The 17,977-nt window shown below is 48.8% G+C and overlaps 1 protein-coding gene across 1 annotated transcript in view; it reads right to left on the bottom strand.

Annotated features, from left to right (window-relative positions):
- Nucleotides 1-1,567: 1,567 nt before the first annotated feature.
- POLR2E (RNA polymerase II, I and III subunit E) overlaps nt 1,568-17,977 on the bottom strand; it is a 52,219-nt gene continuing 35,809 nt past the window's right edge. Inside the window, exons 7-8 of the mRNA XM_085638865.1 lie at nt 5,419-5,487; nt 1,568-2,043 (exon numbers count right to left, since the gene is read on the bottom strand). Coding sequence (XP_085494991.1) covers nt 5,422-5,487 — 66 coding nt within the window. The 3' untranslated portion in view covers nt 1,568-2,043; nt 5,419-5,421. The remainder of the gene's footprint in view (nt 2,044-5,418; nt 5,488-17,977) is intronic.

The following is a 17,977-nucleotide window of genomic DNA, read 5'->3' as shown; positions in this document are numbered from 1 at the left end:
AAGTGGCTTTCTTTAGAGTGAACCCCTCTTACAAAAACCTCAAACACGCAGCCCCATCGCATTGCCCCAGGTCACTCATAAATGCATGCAGGTAGCTGTATTGCATTTATACAGCGCTTACTTCCACAGATGAGGTGTTGAAGCGCTTTACTGCGAGAAGAGCACACTCCCCAGACCTAAAGTTACTGGTCAATCTACTGATTATGGAGATCAGTCTTGTGCTGTCAAACCATACGTGCATTTACTCCTGTTTCTTTGTGATACACTAATCACTTAGGGGTGATTAGAGAGGGGTACGTGACAAGCACGTGGGGATGGAATGAATAGATAGGGTTAGGTTGCAGGGATATGGTTTTAAAGAAAGAGAGATTTAGAAAGCCATGTGATTGAGAGTATTCTAGTATATATAAGAGTTATGTAGAAGGGAGAAGGGACACTCAAAATAAATATGGGAGGGAAAAATGTAAAGTTTAAGTCAAGGTCCATTTTTTCATGCAGGGTTTTAGGAATACAGCAGGAAGATTTGTTGCAACCGCAGGCAATCTGTGGATGTAAGCCTGTACAAATAAATAATTTTTGAATTGTGCTCTAAAGAAATGTGGCGTTTATCAGACTTTTAGGAGACACTTTAATTCGCAAGTGTGGGCAGATACTTGCCGTGCCGGTAAAGGGATCTTCATTGCTGGTTGAGACCCCTTTAAGGGCGGCCTCCAACCAGTGACATTTAAACATATCCCAGTTCCAAACATTGCCATTTGACAAAGCCACGGAAACAGATAGTCTGCACCTCATGCCATTATAGGTGTGACAGAAATACTTGCAAATCCAGAAGGAACCCTTCTTGTACCCACTACAGCAGGACATTAAATACTACGAAGTCTTATTACTGTTTACGCATCCAAATTATTTTACAGCATACAAACTACACATACAAACATGTTATGTACACAGTCGCCAGCTCAATATATGACAAGGCAGTTACAAAACGTGTTACAGCAATCTAAATTTGTAAATTCAATTCTTCGTATACATGTCCCATTTATTACCTGGTTTGAGTGAGTGTGGGAAAGTGCTGCCCCCACCCTCTGAAGAGTACTGGGCCTACAGACCATACCCCACAGTCTGAGGAATGAATGTGGAAAGTGCTGCCCCCACCCTCTGAAGAGCACTGGGCCTACAGACCATACCCTACGGTCTGCAGAATGAATGTGTCTTGCGGCCATACCATCACTCTCCAGCATTCACCTTGCCTCACAGTGTGCTTCTATGCACAAAACTCTCCCATGGAAGGTACCACTTGACAGCCAAGGAACAATCGAGTAGCTATAATGCCTGCGTGGGAGCTGTGACGCAACAACGGTGCCAGGACAGAGGGTAACAGCATGCAGGTTCCAGTATTAGACTTTCAAGAGAAGTGACTGAGGTGCCAGAGATGGGTCTTAGCTCAAGATCAGCAGCGGGGGTGGGGGGCACAGTTGAGCTAAAGGTCTAGAATACACACACCAACGAGTAACAACCTGCAGAATTTTCCCTGTCACCTAGGAAACAAACATTAAAATAACAATAATTCACAGAAAAAATAACTTTATTTTTGCATCACAATGAATAACTAAAATCCCTTAAAGAGCAAATAACTGAAATAAAACACAAAAAGGGAGGGAACTTGCACAATGTCTCTCTAGCTGCATAGAAGCAGCTTTGACAGTAAAAATCAGAGGCATGGAAAATTCAGAATCCAAAACACAATCCTGAAGTGTAGCAAGAGCTCTGGTGCACACCTGAAGCTCTGCTACCGCTCCCTTCAGATGGGCTCTTGTAGGCCAACATCAAGGACAGGGGAGGTAGCAGAGTAGCTCGAGTCCCATGTCTTTGAGCGAGGGAGATGGCAGCATCTGGGCAACTTCAATCCGACAATGCCTAATGGTTCAATTCGAGGTGTGTGGAGGGCAGGCAGCCTGCAACAGGATTTTGATGGAAGATGACAGGGAAGCAAGGCCGAATCAGAAATCCAGGTAGTTTGATATTCTTGCAAATAAGGCAGGACTGGGAAAGGGAGAAAAAAAATAGTTTATTTGCTAGGAATCTGTCCATGGCCGCCTCTAAAAAGGCTGCTTGTGACACTAACCTCACCTTTTATTCTCGAGGATGCCCTAACGTGGCTGGAATCACAATTACTATGTTTCTGTTAAAAAGTGCTATACACTTGGGGCAAGTCAAAAGTGGAGATGTACACCAACTACAAAAATACCAGTAAAAGTGCATCTGGAGCAATTCACTGCCCTTTTCAACTTCTTTGCATTCTATCAGCTGCTACTACCAACACTGTTCTCCTTAAGCATCTCTGAGCGCAAGCCACTTCGAGGTAGCAACAATCAAGCCACGATGCCAAATTAGAGCTTTCCTAGAACACAATTTTTGGGCACTATCAGAGGCTTAGAATAGGTTTAGCTATTTTTAATACCAAGCAGGAAGATTTCTGCTTACCTTTCATGCAGTCTTATTCCTAGCTTGACATTGAGAATCGTAGGAGTAGGAATGGGCCTGGGGGCTTGGCCCTGCCTCGCTGCTGAAGCGGTTCAGCACGAAGGCAGTACCATTTCTATGCGCACTGAGGGGTGTTGGTGCTCAAGCCCGCGAAAGAGCGGGTAGTTCCGCCGCCAGCTCACGGCTGAAATAAATCAAGCAGCAGGCGTGAAGAACACTTAGACCGTAATACGGCCAGATTTGCTGACATTGCATCGACTTGTTGAGCACCTGAGCATAGTGATGCCCTAAACACATGGATGCGGTAATGGCTGCCATAATCTGACTGAGGATTTTCCTCCTGGTGGTAAGACGGCCCTCTTCCCTTCAGAACTTGTAGAATACAGTGTTCAGAAAAATGTGCAACCGGGGGGACGAGTGGGAACAGTAGTGCGAGATCAGAATCTTTGAGGTCCAAACAGACCATCCAACTGAGAGGTCGCAACAGATCCTGCAGTAGATGGATATCCTTCATCTTGAAATGCACGTCTAAGATCCCATCATTGCTCTCACAGATTCCAAACCAGCCTGTAACCCCCACTCTTCATCTGTACCAGAACTATGTTGCGTACCAACCCTCTGTGGTGGGCTTCCAAGACACAAATTGCATCCTTGGCTAGTACCTCAGCAATCCACTGCCTCAAGTAAGTACGCTCTCGTAGGAGGAAAAAAGTAGCTGTCTGGTCTCACAGACTGTCTCAGTGTGCCGTAGCAGAGTTCAAATCCTCTGTCTATCACACCTAAGCATCTCTTGTAAGCAACTTCCAATATGTGCACAAGATGACATATTCTGCCCCCCAGAACATGTGAATCCAGAGTCAGCAGTACCTGAATATCATGCAACGGCTCTTCTTGTCTGCACGCCTCTATAACTAAATCTGTAGTTGCGGCCTCGTCCTCTTCTGGACCATGAGGGAAAAAAGGTATTGCTTCTCTCCCCCTCATGCTACCCACTTTTTCTATTGGTGGAATATACTAATTGAGGGCACTGCGAGTATGTATGGCCTGGTAATTGGCCCCAATATCACCCAGCCTGCACAAAGGCCATACTGGAACACCTTCAAAAATACCTGGGCCCCATCTAGAGCCGTGAAGTTTGTTACAAATTTTCCTAAGTCTTTAACACGGGTCATCAAAGAGCAGTGTGGTCACAACTGGGGGCCCCTCTGCCAATTTCGGATCAAAGCAGGGCGCAGTTCGCGTTACCGAACTGACCAACAGCCCTCTGCACCCAGCCAATCAATGTGTCCAGATTAAGAGAGTCTCCTGACTCCTTAGCCTGGTAGGCAAGTTCAAGAATCTTAAGAGCCTACACTAATCCATGAGCTTATCATGGCACGCTTTCCATGCCCGTTCAGTTCCTTTTTTGGGGTCCCCACAGAGAGTATGCACAAATGTAATCATGTTGGTGGTCAACATCCAGGTCTCCCCCACCATCCTCTGTAAGATGGGCCGAGGACATTTTGCATAGAGGCTGTTACAGACCACTGAGAAACGTTTCCAAAGCCTTGCTTGGATTCCCTCACTTCATGTGTGGGCACCCACTCAGCAGAAAGCGGATGCACTATATCCTCAGGGTCGAATGACCATACCCCCAATTGGCATTGAGGTATCATCACCAAGTTATGCTCGGAGATTTCCGTCTGGACCCAGAAAGCAGCCCTGTCGAGGGATCAGAAGGTTTGTGTGTCTAAATCAGTGCCCGTAGTAGAATGCCCAGACTGGGCATCACACACTCTACTGTGTAGGGCACTACATTCATGGCCCTGTAAGTACGGCTGTGAAAGCTTCTCCAGAACCTCAGAGTGGGGCCATTGCTTCTTTCCCCGGGTGATAGTTGGGTTAGATCTCATGGTACTCTTTGAAAGATCTGATAAGCCTGAAGAACATTTGTCCTGATGCCTCCGCGTGTAGTGCTTACATTTCTGATTAATGGGCTTCAATCCCAATGCCAGCGCTTGACTGACAGACTGCTGGACTGAATTGCACAGTGCTTTAATGAGGTAATCCTCTACATAATCATTGGCACCCTTCCCTTCAATATAGTCATACTATTTGTCGGCGTTGTAGGGTTGTGAGGTCTCTACTTTAGTCTGCTCTTCAGAGAAGCACCCAATGGGATAATATCAAGTGTTAGAAAGGGCAGACTACAGTATTTTACAAGGTCTGAGGTGGAGGGAGGCTGTTCTGGCCCTAGGAGAAAACTCTTCAATCAGATTATGGCAGCCCTACCACATCCACGCTTATAAGGAGTAACTGGGTTAAGTAATCACAAACTTGATGAAGTGTCAACAAATTCAGGCAGTTTTCCTCACTCCTACTGCTCAACTTATTTCAGCCGCGAGCCGGCAGTGGAACTATCCACTGTTTTGCAGGCTCGAGCGTGAACACCAACACTCCGTGCGCATAGAAATAGGAATGCCCTTGTGCTGAACCGCTTCGGCAGCGAAGCAGTCCGAGGCCCTGCTCCCATCGCACCCGTGTTTGTTATCGAGCTAGCAAGAAGACCGCACAGACGTGAAGTTGAAATCTACCCGTTTGGTATTAAAAACAGCAAAGCCTAATCCTCAAATCAGTGTCTTTAATAGAACTGAAAATTCTTGACGCATAAGCTAGACATTTTTTTATTCACAAGCATAAGCAATCTAACAAAGCTTTCAAGGAATAAAAGTATTACGTGTTCTTTGCCTTCCTGAGTAAGTGCAAAAGGTGAGCCCCGAGGACTTGGCTCAAAGCGGAAGGATGAGAGAGCAGCAGTATTAGGAAGTACACAACAGGGCCACATTCTAGCAAAGGTGAGGGCTATCATCAAAGCACAACAGGTACTTATCACGGGGACACAAGAGCAGATACTAAAACATGCAGCAACACATCTACATGACTCCAACCACGTACCCATCATTGCACCAAGCGGTAGGTGATGTATCGCCCTGCAGTCTCACTGGGCCGGATAATCTTCACCACCTAGGACAGAAAGGAGAGCAATCTTTAGAGAAGGTTCCCAAATCCTTATCGAGAGGCAATCTCAAACAACAGAGAGGGAAAAAACTTGTCTGAACAGCCATTCTAAACCACTCCATCACTAAAACATAGTGTGGGTAAAAAACACGGCTGCTAAAAAACACTGAACATGAGTAAAGAATGTCTGAGTGTATATTGGGAGAGCTGCAGTAAGGTGGACATGAAAGAGCACTCGCAGCCCACCATGAACATTAATCGGGGCTGTCCCCCACAAAATGGAGACCTTGGACTGATATCTTTCTCCGGCACTGTAATGTGGTTTGGAAACAGCAGAGCTCAGCTACTTAAGACGCCTCTCTGACATGGGGAGGGTCGCTCTGTCACATGCCAGTTACTGGAATGAGCTAAGTTGTACAACGAGAATAGAATGGATTTTTCTTTTGTGCTTTTTGCACCATTTAGCAGTTGTGGGTGCTTTAGTGTCGACAATAAATCACTTTACCTTCCGACCAAAGGTCACAATCAACCACATTGTAGATGCCATCAACATTTATTTATTTCCTGCCACTGGGTTTACACACATTAGTGGCACCAGGAGAGAAACATCAAAGATGCTCGGGTGACTTAAAAGTAGAGGTCAGCACTTCAAGTCAAAAGAGACGGACTCCAATAATCTTCTGGTATTAAAGCCCTTTCCCCCAGTGTTATTACCGGGACTGGAGAAACCGCCTTCAGCTTTTATCCGGATAACATGAATCATTACCATGGACTGATTCCAGTCAACACTGGCTGATGGGCTGTCCTTGGGCAGTCTATCATCACGCAAATAGGGTGATTAGATGTAGAGGCTGCCCGGGCCGCACCGACTGCAAAAACTGCGGTTGTGGATTACAAACAATAGTGAAGATTTTAAGTCATTGTCGACTGATTTACAGAAAAGATTCCCTGCTTATGTTTATTAAAAAAGTCTAAGGAGATATGTGAAGCTTCTTTTGTGACACGAGCCAAAGAACTCAACAATGCAGCAGGCAACTCAATACCTTTGGCTATAATGCACTAAAATTAGTACCCTGTGGCCACAAGTACGTCATGAGTCCTACGACCAATAGGAGATCTTAAAAACACATCCTAGACCTAAAGTCAAAACAAGAGGAATCGTAATGTGGAAAAGACCAAATTCAAATCTTCTGGTTTCCATCATGAAAAACTCCCAAGTCACATGTGGGGAAAAAAAAAAACAAAAAAAAAAAACGGGGGGGAAAAAACGAGCCCATCATTTGAGGAGATAACTTTGCTAACACAGGAAAACAGGAGCAAGACACAAACAATATTCTGTACTCTGGGGTGAATTAGCCATTTAATCCCAGGCTTGTGTGTGTAGTCCAGACCATCCCAAGCAAACCTAAACTTTATTCCAACAGACTACACCATGCTTTACAATCCCGAGGAAAATGTAACAGCAGAAGGATCAGTATGATAACTAGAAAAACATCAAAGCACAAGTCCGATCAGTTATAGTGCATCCCCTGCAGACATGACAACTCACAATGCAACAATTCACACAGGAGGTTGTTTCCATTTGATAACAGTAGAAGAACACGTGAATGCATGCCGACTACCTCAAAATGTCACCAATCCTGCCACTGCTGGTCGGGCACTTCTAGAGCATGATGCCAGGTTGGACAAATTGAAATAATTTCAGTCCTCCATGCGATTGTCAAAAAAATATCAGTGAGTTAGCCATGATGTAGCGAACTCATTACCTGCTAGAGTATGCAGTTTGTTCATTTTTTATGACAGCTGGGGGACGGGGCACCACCCCAAAGCTCTCCCTCTCAGGATATAGAAGGGAGAAGCCACTGTGCCACCGCTGGGGTCCTCGTGGAGGAACTCACGATTCTTTCAAAGAATCTACCTGCCACACCCCAATTAACATACAAGCTTTCAGGAGCATGGTATATTCCAAGAATTCCTAAAAGCAACATGGAAATCACAAACCAAGGTAGATAGAACCCAGAATAGACCACATTGAATGCTTCATAAAATTAAACCCAATTGGGAATCAGAGCCAGTGAGGAAGTTCGAAACCTAACGAGAGGTGGGGGTCATTCCACCTATCCCCTAATCGGTCGTAGTACATAAGAGGCTTATGATTTATGTGGACCAAGACATGATACACTTTTTGAGGGAAGAGGACTTTCTTGCACCTATGGGCCTCGGAGGCTGGTACTGGCACAAGCCTGTGCACCAGAAGAACAAGTAACTTACCTTTGGTAATGCCTTATCTGGTAGAGATAGCATCGAGAAGAAGATTACGTATCTTAAAATCCTCCCAAGTTGACAGACTGGATCCGGAAATTTTCTCAGCTGTACCTCTGCTTGTCAGTAGAGGACATCGAGCGAATCCGCATCAACGTCCTATCTTGAATGTGACATCAACGGAGTCCATATAAGACCACCCCAAGGCACTGATAATTTCTTCTGTGACTATTTACGCGGACACGCCTAAGGGAACAGTCTCTGGAAACTGTGTGCCAAAGGAAAAGAACTGTAGTCATATGCAAAGAGGGGATCTTGTAGACAACAGGGCCCTCAGATCACAGAGCGGGAGGATGGATAAGGTATCTGCGGCTAGATCCGGACTCGACCAGATAAGGCGTAACCGAAGGTAAGTAACTTGCTCATCTGATAGAGACATCTAGCTGCAGATTCCTTATCTTAGAATCAGATACCCACGCAATACCATCTATGGAGGAGGGGCAGAGAAGTGACCTCACAACAGAACCCCAATAGGAGAGGTCGGTCCAAAAGATAGAAGGGACCAGAATATCCAAACAATGATAGGTGAAGCAAGATGCTCTCCAAAAAGACTGATCTCCAAGGACTGTGGGTAGCCTGTAGGGAGTGAAGACCGTGATAAACACGGTACAAATCAGTAAAAGAGGCAACCCCATAAAGGAATGCAAGCTAAGATCAGGGATGCATAAGGACCAAGGACAATCGTCCATGTAGTCCAGGCTCAAAACCAAAAGGAAGGAGCATACATAGCGTACTAAGCCGCAGAAAAACAGATAGAACGAATGAAAAGCACCCACCGATCGTCAAGCAAACTATCCTGAGAAACCGCTTTGAAAAAAGAGACATCTAATCATAGAATGATGGAGGAAAGTTATGAATGCTGAAGAGCATGGATAGAAAAACAACAAGAAAGGTAAAAGAAACCGCTCCTATACTGAGAACCTTGATGTGAGAAAGTGCCATCTTTCTTGCATGGTATGCCCCCACTTTTTGCTAAATTGCTGAATGTACTTCGATTGAGTGTACCCTGGGTTCCTGCCAATCAGGTGCCCAGGGCCTATGTTCCTTCCTTAAACCACACAAACTCCAAATTGGCAAACCCTAGCCACATGTCAGCCCCTAGTAAATGGTACCCTAGGTACCCAGGGCCTTGTGACCAGGGAAGGCCTCTAAGGGCTGCAGCACTCATTGTGCCACCCTCAGAGGCCCTGTACCCTTACACACACACACTGCCCTTGCAGGCTGAGTGTCTGGGTGCAGGACAAAACAAAGAGTCGACATGGCACACATCACTGTGTACCATGCCCATCACCTACACTGCCAAGGCATATGCCAGCCACCCCTCTAGCTGGGTGCATTACGCCTATGGTGTGGGCACAGGAGCAGGAGCCCTGTGCCCCTACAGTACCCGGGTCCATTCCTGGGCACTGTAAGTGCAGTGCTGTCATTTAAGGATACATGGTGCTGAGAGCTTGTCAAACACGAGCTCCACAGCACCATACTGGCAACACTGAAGCCTGGGAAGTTTGGTATCAAACTTCTCAGCACATTGAACCCACACTGATGCCAGTGTGGGATTTAATGTACTAAGCACCCCAGAGGGCATCTTAGAAGATGCCCCCTTACAGCTAACTTGCAATCCACGTCTGCTCTGAGGCTGCCCAGGCTGCCACACAGCAGACACGTTGCTGGACCCCTGGGTGGGAGAGCCCCTGCTCTCCCGGGCCTGCAACAATGCACATCCTGGGTGAGGTGAGAAATCTCCTCCCCCAGGATGAGCAAAGGGAAGCTTCAAAGGCATGCCGCCAGTTGGAGTTTCCCCAGGCCACTGCAACCCCCCACTCTGGCGGGAAGCTTGGCCGGAAACCCCATACAAGGACAGGGGATGTGCCAGCCTGCCCACCCCACCCCTCAGGTGGGGGAGGCGAGGTGAAGCACATCTCCGGGCTCTCGCCATCTTGAAGATGGGAGGCCCTACCCTATCAGGATTAGGCTGCTGCCCCCCTCCCACAGGAGAGAGGCAGGATAGGGGGTGTACCCACCCCAGGACAAGGACCCATTGGTCCCTGGCCTTCACCTACCTGTAACGCCCCTAAATCTAGTATTTAGGGGCCCCCTGAACCTTCCTTCCCCAGATTCCAGATAGAACAAGCATTTACAATGCAATGGTCTCGGCATTGGTAAAGTTTGAGCTATTGGCATTGCTCATGACATTATGTTTGTTTATGTTTTTGTTTTTAAAACATTTAAAGAAACGGCATTGTCATGAGCAATGCCAATAGCTCTAACTTTAACAATGCCGAGACCGTTGCATTGTAAATGCTTGTTAAATACAACTCAGAGATGGATTGGTAAAAAGAAAGTAGTGCAAATGTGCGATTGTGCATTTTTGTGTTGGAGAGGGTGGTGCCGTAAGGCTAACAATCTGTAAAGAGAACTTAAAAAAATATCAAAGGATAAGGATGAACACGAGATAACATACTAGAAACGGAAGTGGGGCGGATAGGTCGTGAAAACAAGCATTAGACGGTTTAGGTTAAACCCAGGAATAAAGGCGATGATAATCGAGGCGTGCATCGGAAACGTGGTGAGGGGGCTCAAATAATACGTGTCTGAAGACAGATGGAAAATATGTGTCTTATTGGAAAGATGGAGGTATTGGTCTTATCCCTTATAAATTTAAATTAAAAAAAAGAGGCGCCGGGTATGGATGTTCTACGTATAATAGAGGGGTAGGGGAGAGGTATGGGCTGGATAGCGAGGTGGGGTGCGATGCCCAACAATTAAGACAAGTCAGTCACAGCGGTTAGTAGGTGGGAAAGAGGCACTAGGCCCGGAGAAGTGCCTTTTTGGACGTCTGTGCTGCTCTACTGGGTGCCAGAGAATGGAACTGTCCTAGGATTGGGTGATAAATGTACCTCTCAGACTCACCTCCACTATCTTCTCACACTGTGTGCCTTTGCCGGCACCGGGCCCGCCAAGGACGAACACCACCAAAGGCTTCATGACAGAGCTTAGGATACAGCGAAGACTGGGAGGAATGCGGGACAGCGAGCCGAGGATACTGTACAACATGCAGAGGCTGGTGAAAGGCGGCGCAGGACACACCCGAGGGAGGGGCGGTACACCCGGCCTCAGTGGAACCAGGAAACCAGAACAGAAACCGGCAGGCAGGAGGGCTACTAACATAGAAGAAAGACTACCACGAATATCCTGATTCTAGTGTGACAACAGGTCGGAACTATGTAAAGTTAAAATAGGAAGTCTGATGCGAATAGGTTAGATTTCCGCGACTTGTTACTATGTGTCAACTCATATTTGTCAATACACAGTACATGCAAGTTAAATTCAAAATAAAAATCAATCACTTGAAGATGTCCGCCGCTTTTCAAATGTTCATTAAAGAACCTTTTACGGCCTCCTTCGAGTCAGCCATGTTGGGAAGTGGCGATTTTTAAGCCACTCCCATAGAGCTCTGAACTGTAGAATGTTCGACCGATGCAGGGATACAAACCCGCTATTAATAGCAAGTGGCAGCAAAAATAAGCATGGCATACAAAAACATGGCAGAAGCTTGCACGGCACACAACAATGACATTGAGGAAGCACTTAAGGAGCTGTGTATCACCAAACCCATTGTAGAAATAGCAACAGAAAGACTTCAGTTTTAAACTCCTTCCAGTAACCAAAAAAAAAAACGTGAACGGGAACAAAAACTGTAAACGAAACATAGTTGCAAATTATACCCCACATGTGAGTCAATATGCTGCCGATGGTTGATGAAGGTCCTTAATTCCCACAAGCAGTTCCATTCTTCACTTTTTTCACTTAGCGTAATGTTCTGCCTATACGTAGAGCAGTTGCGCGGCATTAAATAAAGTCTCTCTCGCCGATCTCACCAATTCTCCATGAAACACAGCATGTAATTAATCAAAGGCGTGTGGGTAGACGCTTCATGAATACAAAAACACTTCCTGGACTCAACAATGCAAGGCAGTTCGCATTCCAGTCTTCGCCATTCATGACATCACTATGCAACATCGCCGTCTTCTACAAGCGCTGAGTTTACGTTCTTGCCCTTGTGCCAAAGGCTTGCTGAGTCGACACTAAATCGTCGAGTTGCGCATGGCAGCCTCACGGTGGATTCAAATTTCGCACAAACTCCACAACACAACAGTAAGGAGGCACACGCTGTAATGTTATGCACTCGCAGCCGTTATCTCCGATGGCTGCAAATTTAAATAAACACTCAGTCAAAGTTTGTTGGGCGCATATATGGACAGCACACCGCATCTATGCCAAACCATACATCGCCGAGAACTCACCCATATGTTGACCTCTAGTGCGTAGGTGGGGGGGGCTTCTGATTGTGGTAGTCACCTGTGAGAGTGAGACACGCTGACTGAGTCAGCCCCCTAGGGAGGGCGGGAGTGAGTGTGCGAGGGAGCTGAATGTTCCAGCCTCCTGGGGGAGGGGGCGGCTGGAGTATCGATTGCGACGAGGCAACAGCGGGTCTGAAGCCTCTAGGGACAGCCGGGGTGCACAGGAGTACCCCCAATACCGGACATACAAGAGCCAAGCAAATGCAAAAAAAAGACTGGTGGCAGCACAAATGTGAGCTGGCGGGTGCTGCGGCTATAGAATATTTTGTTAGGAAATTCATTCCCACCCTCCCAACCGCACGTAGAGAATAAAAAATAAATTTCCGTTTACCAGGGAGAAAATGGAGGCTGTCGGCTGGCAGTATCGGGGAGAGATGGAGAGATGAGGTGGGCGGAGAGGGGAGGGCTGTGATGGCGAGGGAGGGGTGAACAGATGGGACGCAGAGGAGAGGGCCGCAGCGGGGATGCCCAGCCGTGAAAGATGAGGGGGGCGGGGTTCGAACAAGTGAGGAGCGGAGCGGAGATCTTGAATATTAATTTGGCGCTGCGCGTCAGAACAGAGTAGCCCGTTTTTGCTTCAAACTGTATTTTTTTAGGCCGGACTGAGAAGTCAAAGCAGCCCTGGCAAATGATACCAGTCCAGCCCCCATGTGGTGCATAGCGAACGGAGGGCCCGCATAACAAATTGGCAAAGCGTGCACAGAGTAACCCCTGACGGAATAGAAGGGAAGTGGATTCGGACACACGCCACTTACTTCAAAAGGTACTGCGGGATGGCGCAGCCTTCGAGCTAAAAACGAATCCTTACGGGGGAAAGTTCACAGGAAATAAAATATTTAAAGGGCAGGAGCCGAGAGCAGGGGGAGAGGACACGCACACCACCGCCTTTCTCCGAGGCACAGCAGAAAATGCCTCGGAGAAAGGGAGTGTCCTTTTCGGATTGGGGGGCGTGTTTTGCTGTTGTCTCCTCCCTGAGACTTCTCGCAAAAAACACGCCCCCCGATCCGAAAAGGACGGGGCAGGATCGGAGTGACGGGACCTCTTCTCCAATGGCTGGCCAGCATTTACTAGGCCAGCCAATGGAGAACAGGAGAGAAGAGGGGCGGGAGCAAGCCCCTCTTCTAAAAGTCACTCAAAATCATTAAATCTCGCGAGCGAGACTGCGCAAGCGCAGCCTTCGCTAGCCGAGACCTAAAAACGACAAGAAGAGCAAGAAGAACAAAGACCTGCCCTGCAGCTGCTAAAAAGAGAAGAAGACACCAACTGCTTTGGCCCCAGCCCCACCGGCCTGTCGACTCTCGAACCTGCACCAGCGCGGCATCCCACGTGGCCAGCAACCTCACCAACCCCGGAGGACCTGGCTACCCTTTAGCTCTAAGCCCCTGGGACTCCCACGAGTAGAGGCTCTACTCAAGAAACCTACTTGCTATCCCTGGCACCAGCCCGGGACCGCGGACCCAACACACTCTGCACCAGCCAAGCCTGGCCAGTGCCGGAGTGGACAAAGACCCTGAGGACGACCCCACGGCGACTGTGACCCCGAGTCCGGCACCCAAGGACCCCCCTCGACATCCCGGAAGAAGCCTGCAGCCTCAGAACCAAGTGCCACCCCAGCCGCGACCAACCAGAGGGTAAGATTCCCGACGTCAAAAGGCACCCCTGCACCCGGCGCCCTGCGACCCCCTGTGCCCAATCCCGGGGTACCCACCTAACCTACAACTACCCAACTTACCTCTCGAAGTGGTGGTGGCACCTGAAACATCCTCGTCCCCGAGCCTGCAGCCTCTTTCCAAACCGGAACATTCCCATTGATTTCCATTGAGCGCCCTAAGGCTCAAAAGCACCCTGCACCCAGCCGCCCGAGTGGCCCTGGCAGTGCCCTCTCTACTCTAACCTACTTCCCCACTTGCCCTGAGTAAGTGACCAGGAGCCCAGCTCCCACAGCCGCGTGGCTTGCCAGACAGCAGCCACCAACCAAGGCCCCCCTATCCCTCATAGGATAACATTGGGCCCAACTCTCTCTGCACCCGGCCGTCCTGAAACCGCTGAGGGTGAACCAACTGTGCTTACCTGACACTGGGGGACCCCTGAGTCCATGCCCGGAATTTCAACATTACCAGTCGAGTACTTACCCTTAAACCGCTAACTTCATTTTCCTCATAGGGTAACATTGACTGGCTTTTTCTTCAAAAATCTTCTAAGTGTGAACTTTTCAAAACTGCAAAAATTCACCAAAAATCAGCCAAGTGACAAAAACGAATTTACTCACCTGCTCCTAGGTGAGCTCCCAGTGCTGGATCTTGGTGCCCAGCCCTGACTCTGAAAAGTGTTCACAACTATACTTACTTCTAACTCATTTTTCTCCCATAGGAAACCATTGTCTGCTTTTCTGTGAAATTTCTTCTAAGTGTCTACTTTTGCAAATTTGAAATATTCTTTTAAAATCGTACCATTTCTGCAAACGAAATTACTTACCTGCTTTTGATAAGGACCCCAGTCCTGGGTCTAGGCACCCAGTCCTGGATTACTAAAGTAACGATAAAGTACTCTACCTGCAATTCGAATTTCTTGCCATAGAGATCCATTGAATGTTTTCTGTGAAATATTTTCTAAGTGCTAACTTTTGAAATAGCTAAATATTATCTAAAAATTCTTACAGTTATTAAGTCGACTTTCCTCACTTGATTCTGAATACTGACCCCAGGCTGGTTCTAGGATCCAGACCTGGAATTCCAAAAGTAATCTGAAAAGTAATTTATTACAAATAACCTGAATTTACCATTGAGCTCAATGCATTGTTATGTTTAGGAAATAGGATTGTTTATTGCAACCAACTGTGACTGTTTTACACATTTATTGCTTGAAACAAAAGTATTTATATTCAACCTCTCATTCTGAGAAAGTATATTTTTATCCCCTTGTGGTTCTAAAAATAAAACAAGCATATATTTTATATATACAAATCATTGGCCTAGAGTTCAGTTATTGAGTGTGTGAAACCATTTGCTGACTGAGTGTGTACAATAAATGCTTTACACTGTCCTCTGGTACTGCCTTACTGCTCGACCAAGCTACCACTTTTGAGAGTAAGGTCATACCTAACTTTGACCTCTATCAGCCTCTGGGGGACTGTGGACTCTGTACACCCTGTACCTATTAGGGAACAGTATATACAGAGCCACTTTCTCACACTTGATAAATACCTAAGGCATCCTCCGGGATATGTAAAAGACACTTATTGAAGAGAAGGAAGGAAACCAACAACTACAGCTAAGAAAGTTGAACCAGGCCACCAAGAAGAATGTAGGTAAAACGCAGCGACTAATACCGTATAGAAGGTAAGACAACCATATGTGCAAAATATACACATTGTTGGACAGGCCACACGAAGGGCTGGCTCCCTCCCCGCATGACAGGGCCCCAGCCCAGGCCCACCAGGCGTGACCCACGAGAATCACCCGCACCCCGTCTCCCGACGGAATTCCTGCCCTCGGACCTCCATGTATCACGGACCCAAGCCACCACCGGCTTCCCCGGCCGGGTCAAGCCGCCATCTTGGGCCCTGCGCCACGAGGCCGCGTGGCCTCCATCCGACCCTAACCCTGGGCCTGGCCGGCCCCGACATCCCAGCACCACCATCCACCCAGGAGGTGAGCGGACCACTTGGCAGGTCAATGGGAGAACGAAGCGCCAAGGACTCTCCCCCGCCAGGTGCCGATCGCCTCCGGCTCCCCCAGGCGCTGGCTCCACCCCCTGCTGGGTGTCTGGACACCTTCATCCCGGACCCTCCGACCTCCAAGTGCGAGGGTCCGGACATCAAAGGGCGCCTGCCCTATAACTGGGGCAGCTCCGGAGCAGGGGGGCAGTTGTATCCTGGAGTCGAGAGACACCGAGAGAACTCAGCCTTGACGGACTACTGGCGCTGCCGTAGCCCTACCTTGCGAACTATCGTCCTGCCTGCTGGCGCTGCCGCGGCCTTCTGCAACATCCATCCGCGTCGGGACCTGCTGGCGCTGCCGCGGACCGTTGTAACGACCACCTTCACCGGGACCTGCTGGCGCTGCCGCGGACCGTACCTCGACCATCTCCACCGGGACCTGCTGGCGCTGCCGCGGCCCGTACCAGCTAAACCACCAAGCTCGAGGATTGTGAACTAACCACCATATCATCCGAACTACCAGACTGGTAAACAGACTGTCCCGCTACCCCTTTTTCCTATCTTGAGAGACTTAATCGAGGGGACCCCTGAGTCCAGACCTCCTTGTACCATTTCATCGTACCTTAAGAAGTGCATATAAAGAACGCTAAATCTTATCCTTGTGTGGTATCTGTCTGTGGGGGGGAAGTTATTTGTCTGTACGATCGCTGGAGACGGCTCTCCCCGGAGACCTCTCCCCTTGTCCTCGGCCGACCCTCCCGGTCCGTCTAACATTGGTGGCCAGCGGCGCGATCCGAATCAACGCGTAATCGTACAGAGAGTAGCTCACCCCACGACAAAACCACGATGTCAGCCAAAGATAGCGGTTCCACTGAAAAGTTCCAAATGGATAAGTTGGAAGAGTATAACCACCGCGAACTTAAACAATTCTGCATGGAACTAGGCATTGCTACCACCGGCCTGAGTACCAAAGATGATTTGAAGCACGCCCTTGATTCGTGGACAGAAACTGGGATCGCCGGACCCTCCGACCAAAACAGTGTCGCACCAGAGGGGAACGCCACGGCTCCCGAGGAGCGGGGAACGGGCCTCTCGCAGGAGGAGATCCAGGAAAGAGAAAGAACCAGACTACACGAATTGGAAATGGCACGACTCAAGATGGACGGTGAACTCAAGTTAGCCGAGCAGAAAATAAATCTAGAGCATCTGCGGCTCCGAGAAGAGCGAGAAGAAAAGCAAAGACAGAGAGAGCTTGAGGAAAAAAGAATAACACTCGAACACGAGCGCAAACTGGCGGAAATAGAACTTCGGAAACAGAATAAAGAACCGGGGATGCCTGAGCGACCGCACACCCCGGGGGCAACCGAGAAAAAAGTCCACATCCCCAAGGATGTTGTCCGAGAGTATGTTCGAGAAGACGACATACAACAGTGGTTTAAAGCCTACGAGATCGCCATGACCTCCCACCGGATCGACCGGAGTGATTGGGGAGCCGGACTATGGGGGAGGTTCGTCAACGAAGGCCGCGATGCCCTGCTGCAGCTCCCAGATCACCAAATGTCGTCCTACGACCACATGAAGGCTGCCCCCCTCACCCGCTACGGCCTCACACCTGAGATGTACCGCCAGAGGTTCAGAGATTGCACCCGGATCCCGGGTACAACTTGGGTGGAGTACGTCAACTATTTCAGCCGAGCCTTCGAGGGTTGGATCAAGGGGAGCCAGGTAACAACCTACGAACAACTCTTTAACCTTATGGTATGGGAACACCTGTCGAACAACTGTTTCGTCGAGCTCAGGCAGCACCTCCTCGACAGTAAACTGACTGACCCCCGGCAGCTCGCCGCTGAGGCTGATCGATGGGAAAGCACCCGAGTGGGCCGGAGAGGACCACACGAGCAAAACCGAAGCAACCAAGGCCAGCACCGTCCCCGGGGAGGAGGAGGAGGCCAGGGGCGAGGGAGAGACAGCCCCCCGGCCACAACCGTGACCAGCACCCCGCCCCCGACCGGCCGGGGCAACCCCCCGATGCGTCCTGGGTTCCGAGCCAACGTCACGTGCCACCGATGCCAGCGAGTCGGCCACTACGCCAATGACCCGAGCTGCCCGCAGAACCAAACACCAAGGCCCCGCCAGGTAGCTGCCGCCGCCCTGG

The sequence above is a fragment of the Triturus cristatus genome, chromosome 12 (assembly GCF_964204655.1).
Source record: "Triturus cristatus chromosome 12, aTriCri1.1, whole genome shotgun sequence".
In the NCBI taxonomy this organism is placed as follows: domain Eukaryota; kingdom Metazoa; phylum Chordata; class Amphibia; order Caudata; family Salamandridae; genus Triturus; species Triturus cristatus.
This window is presented reverse-complemented; position numbering and strand designations above follow the sequence as displayed.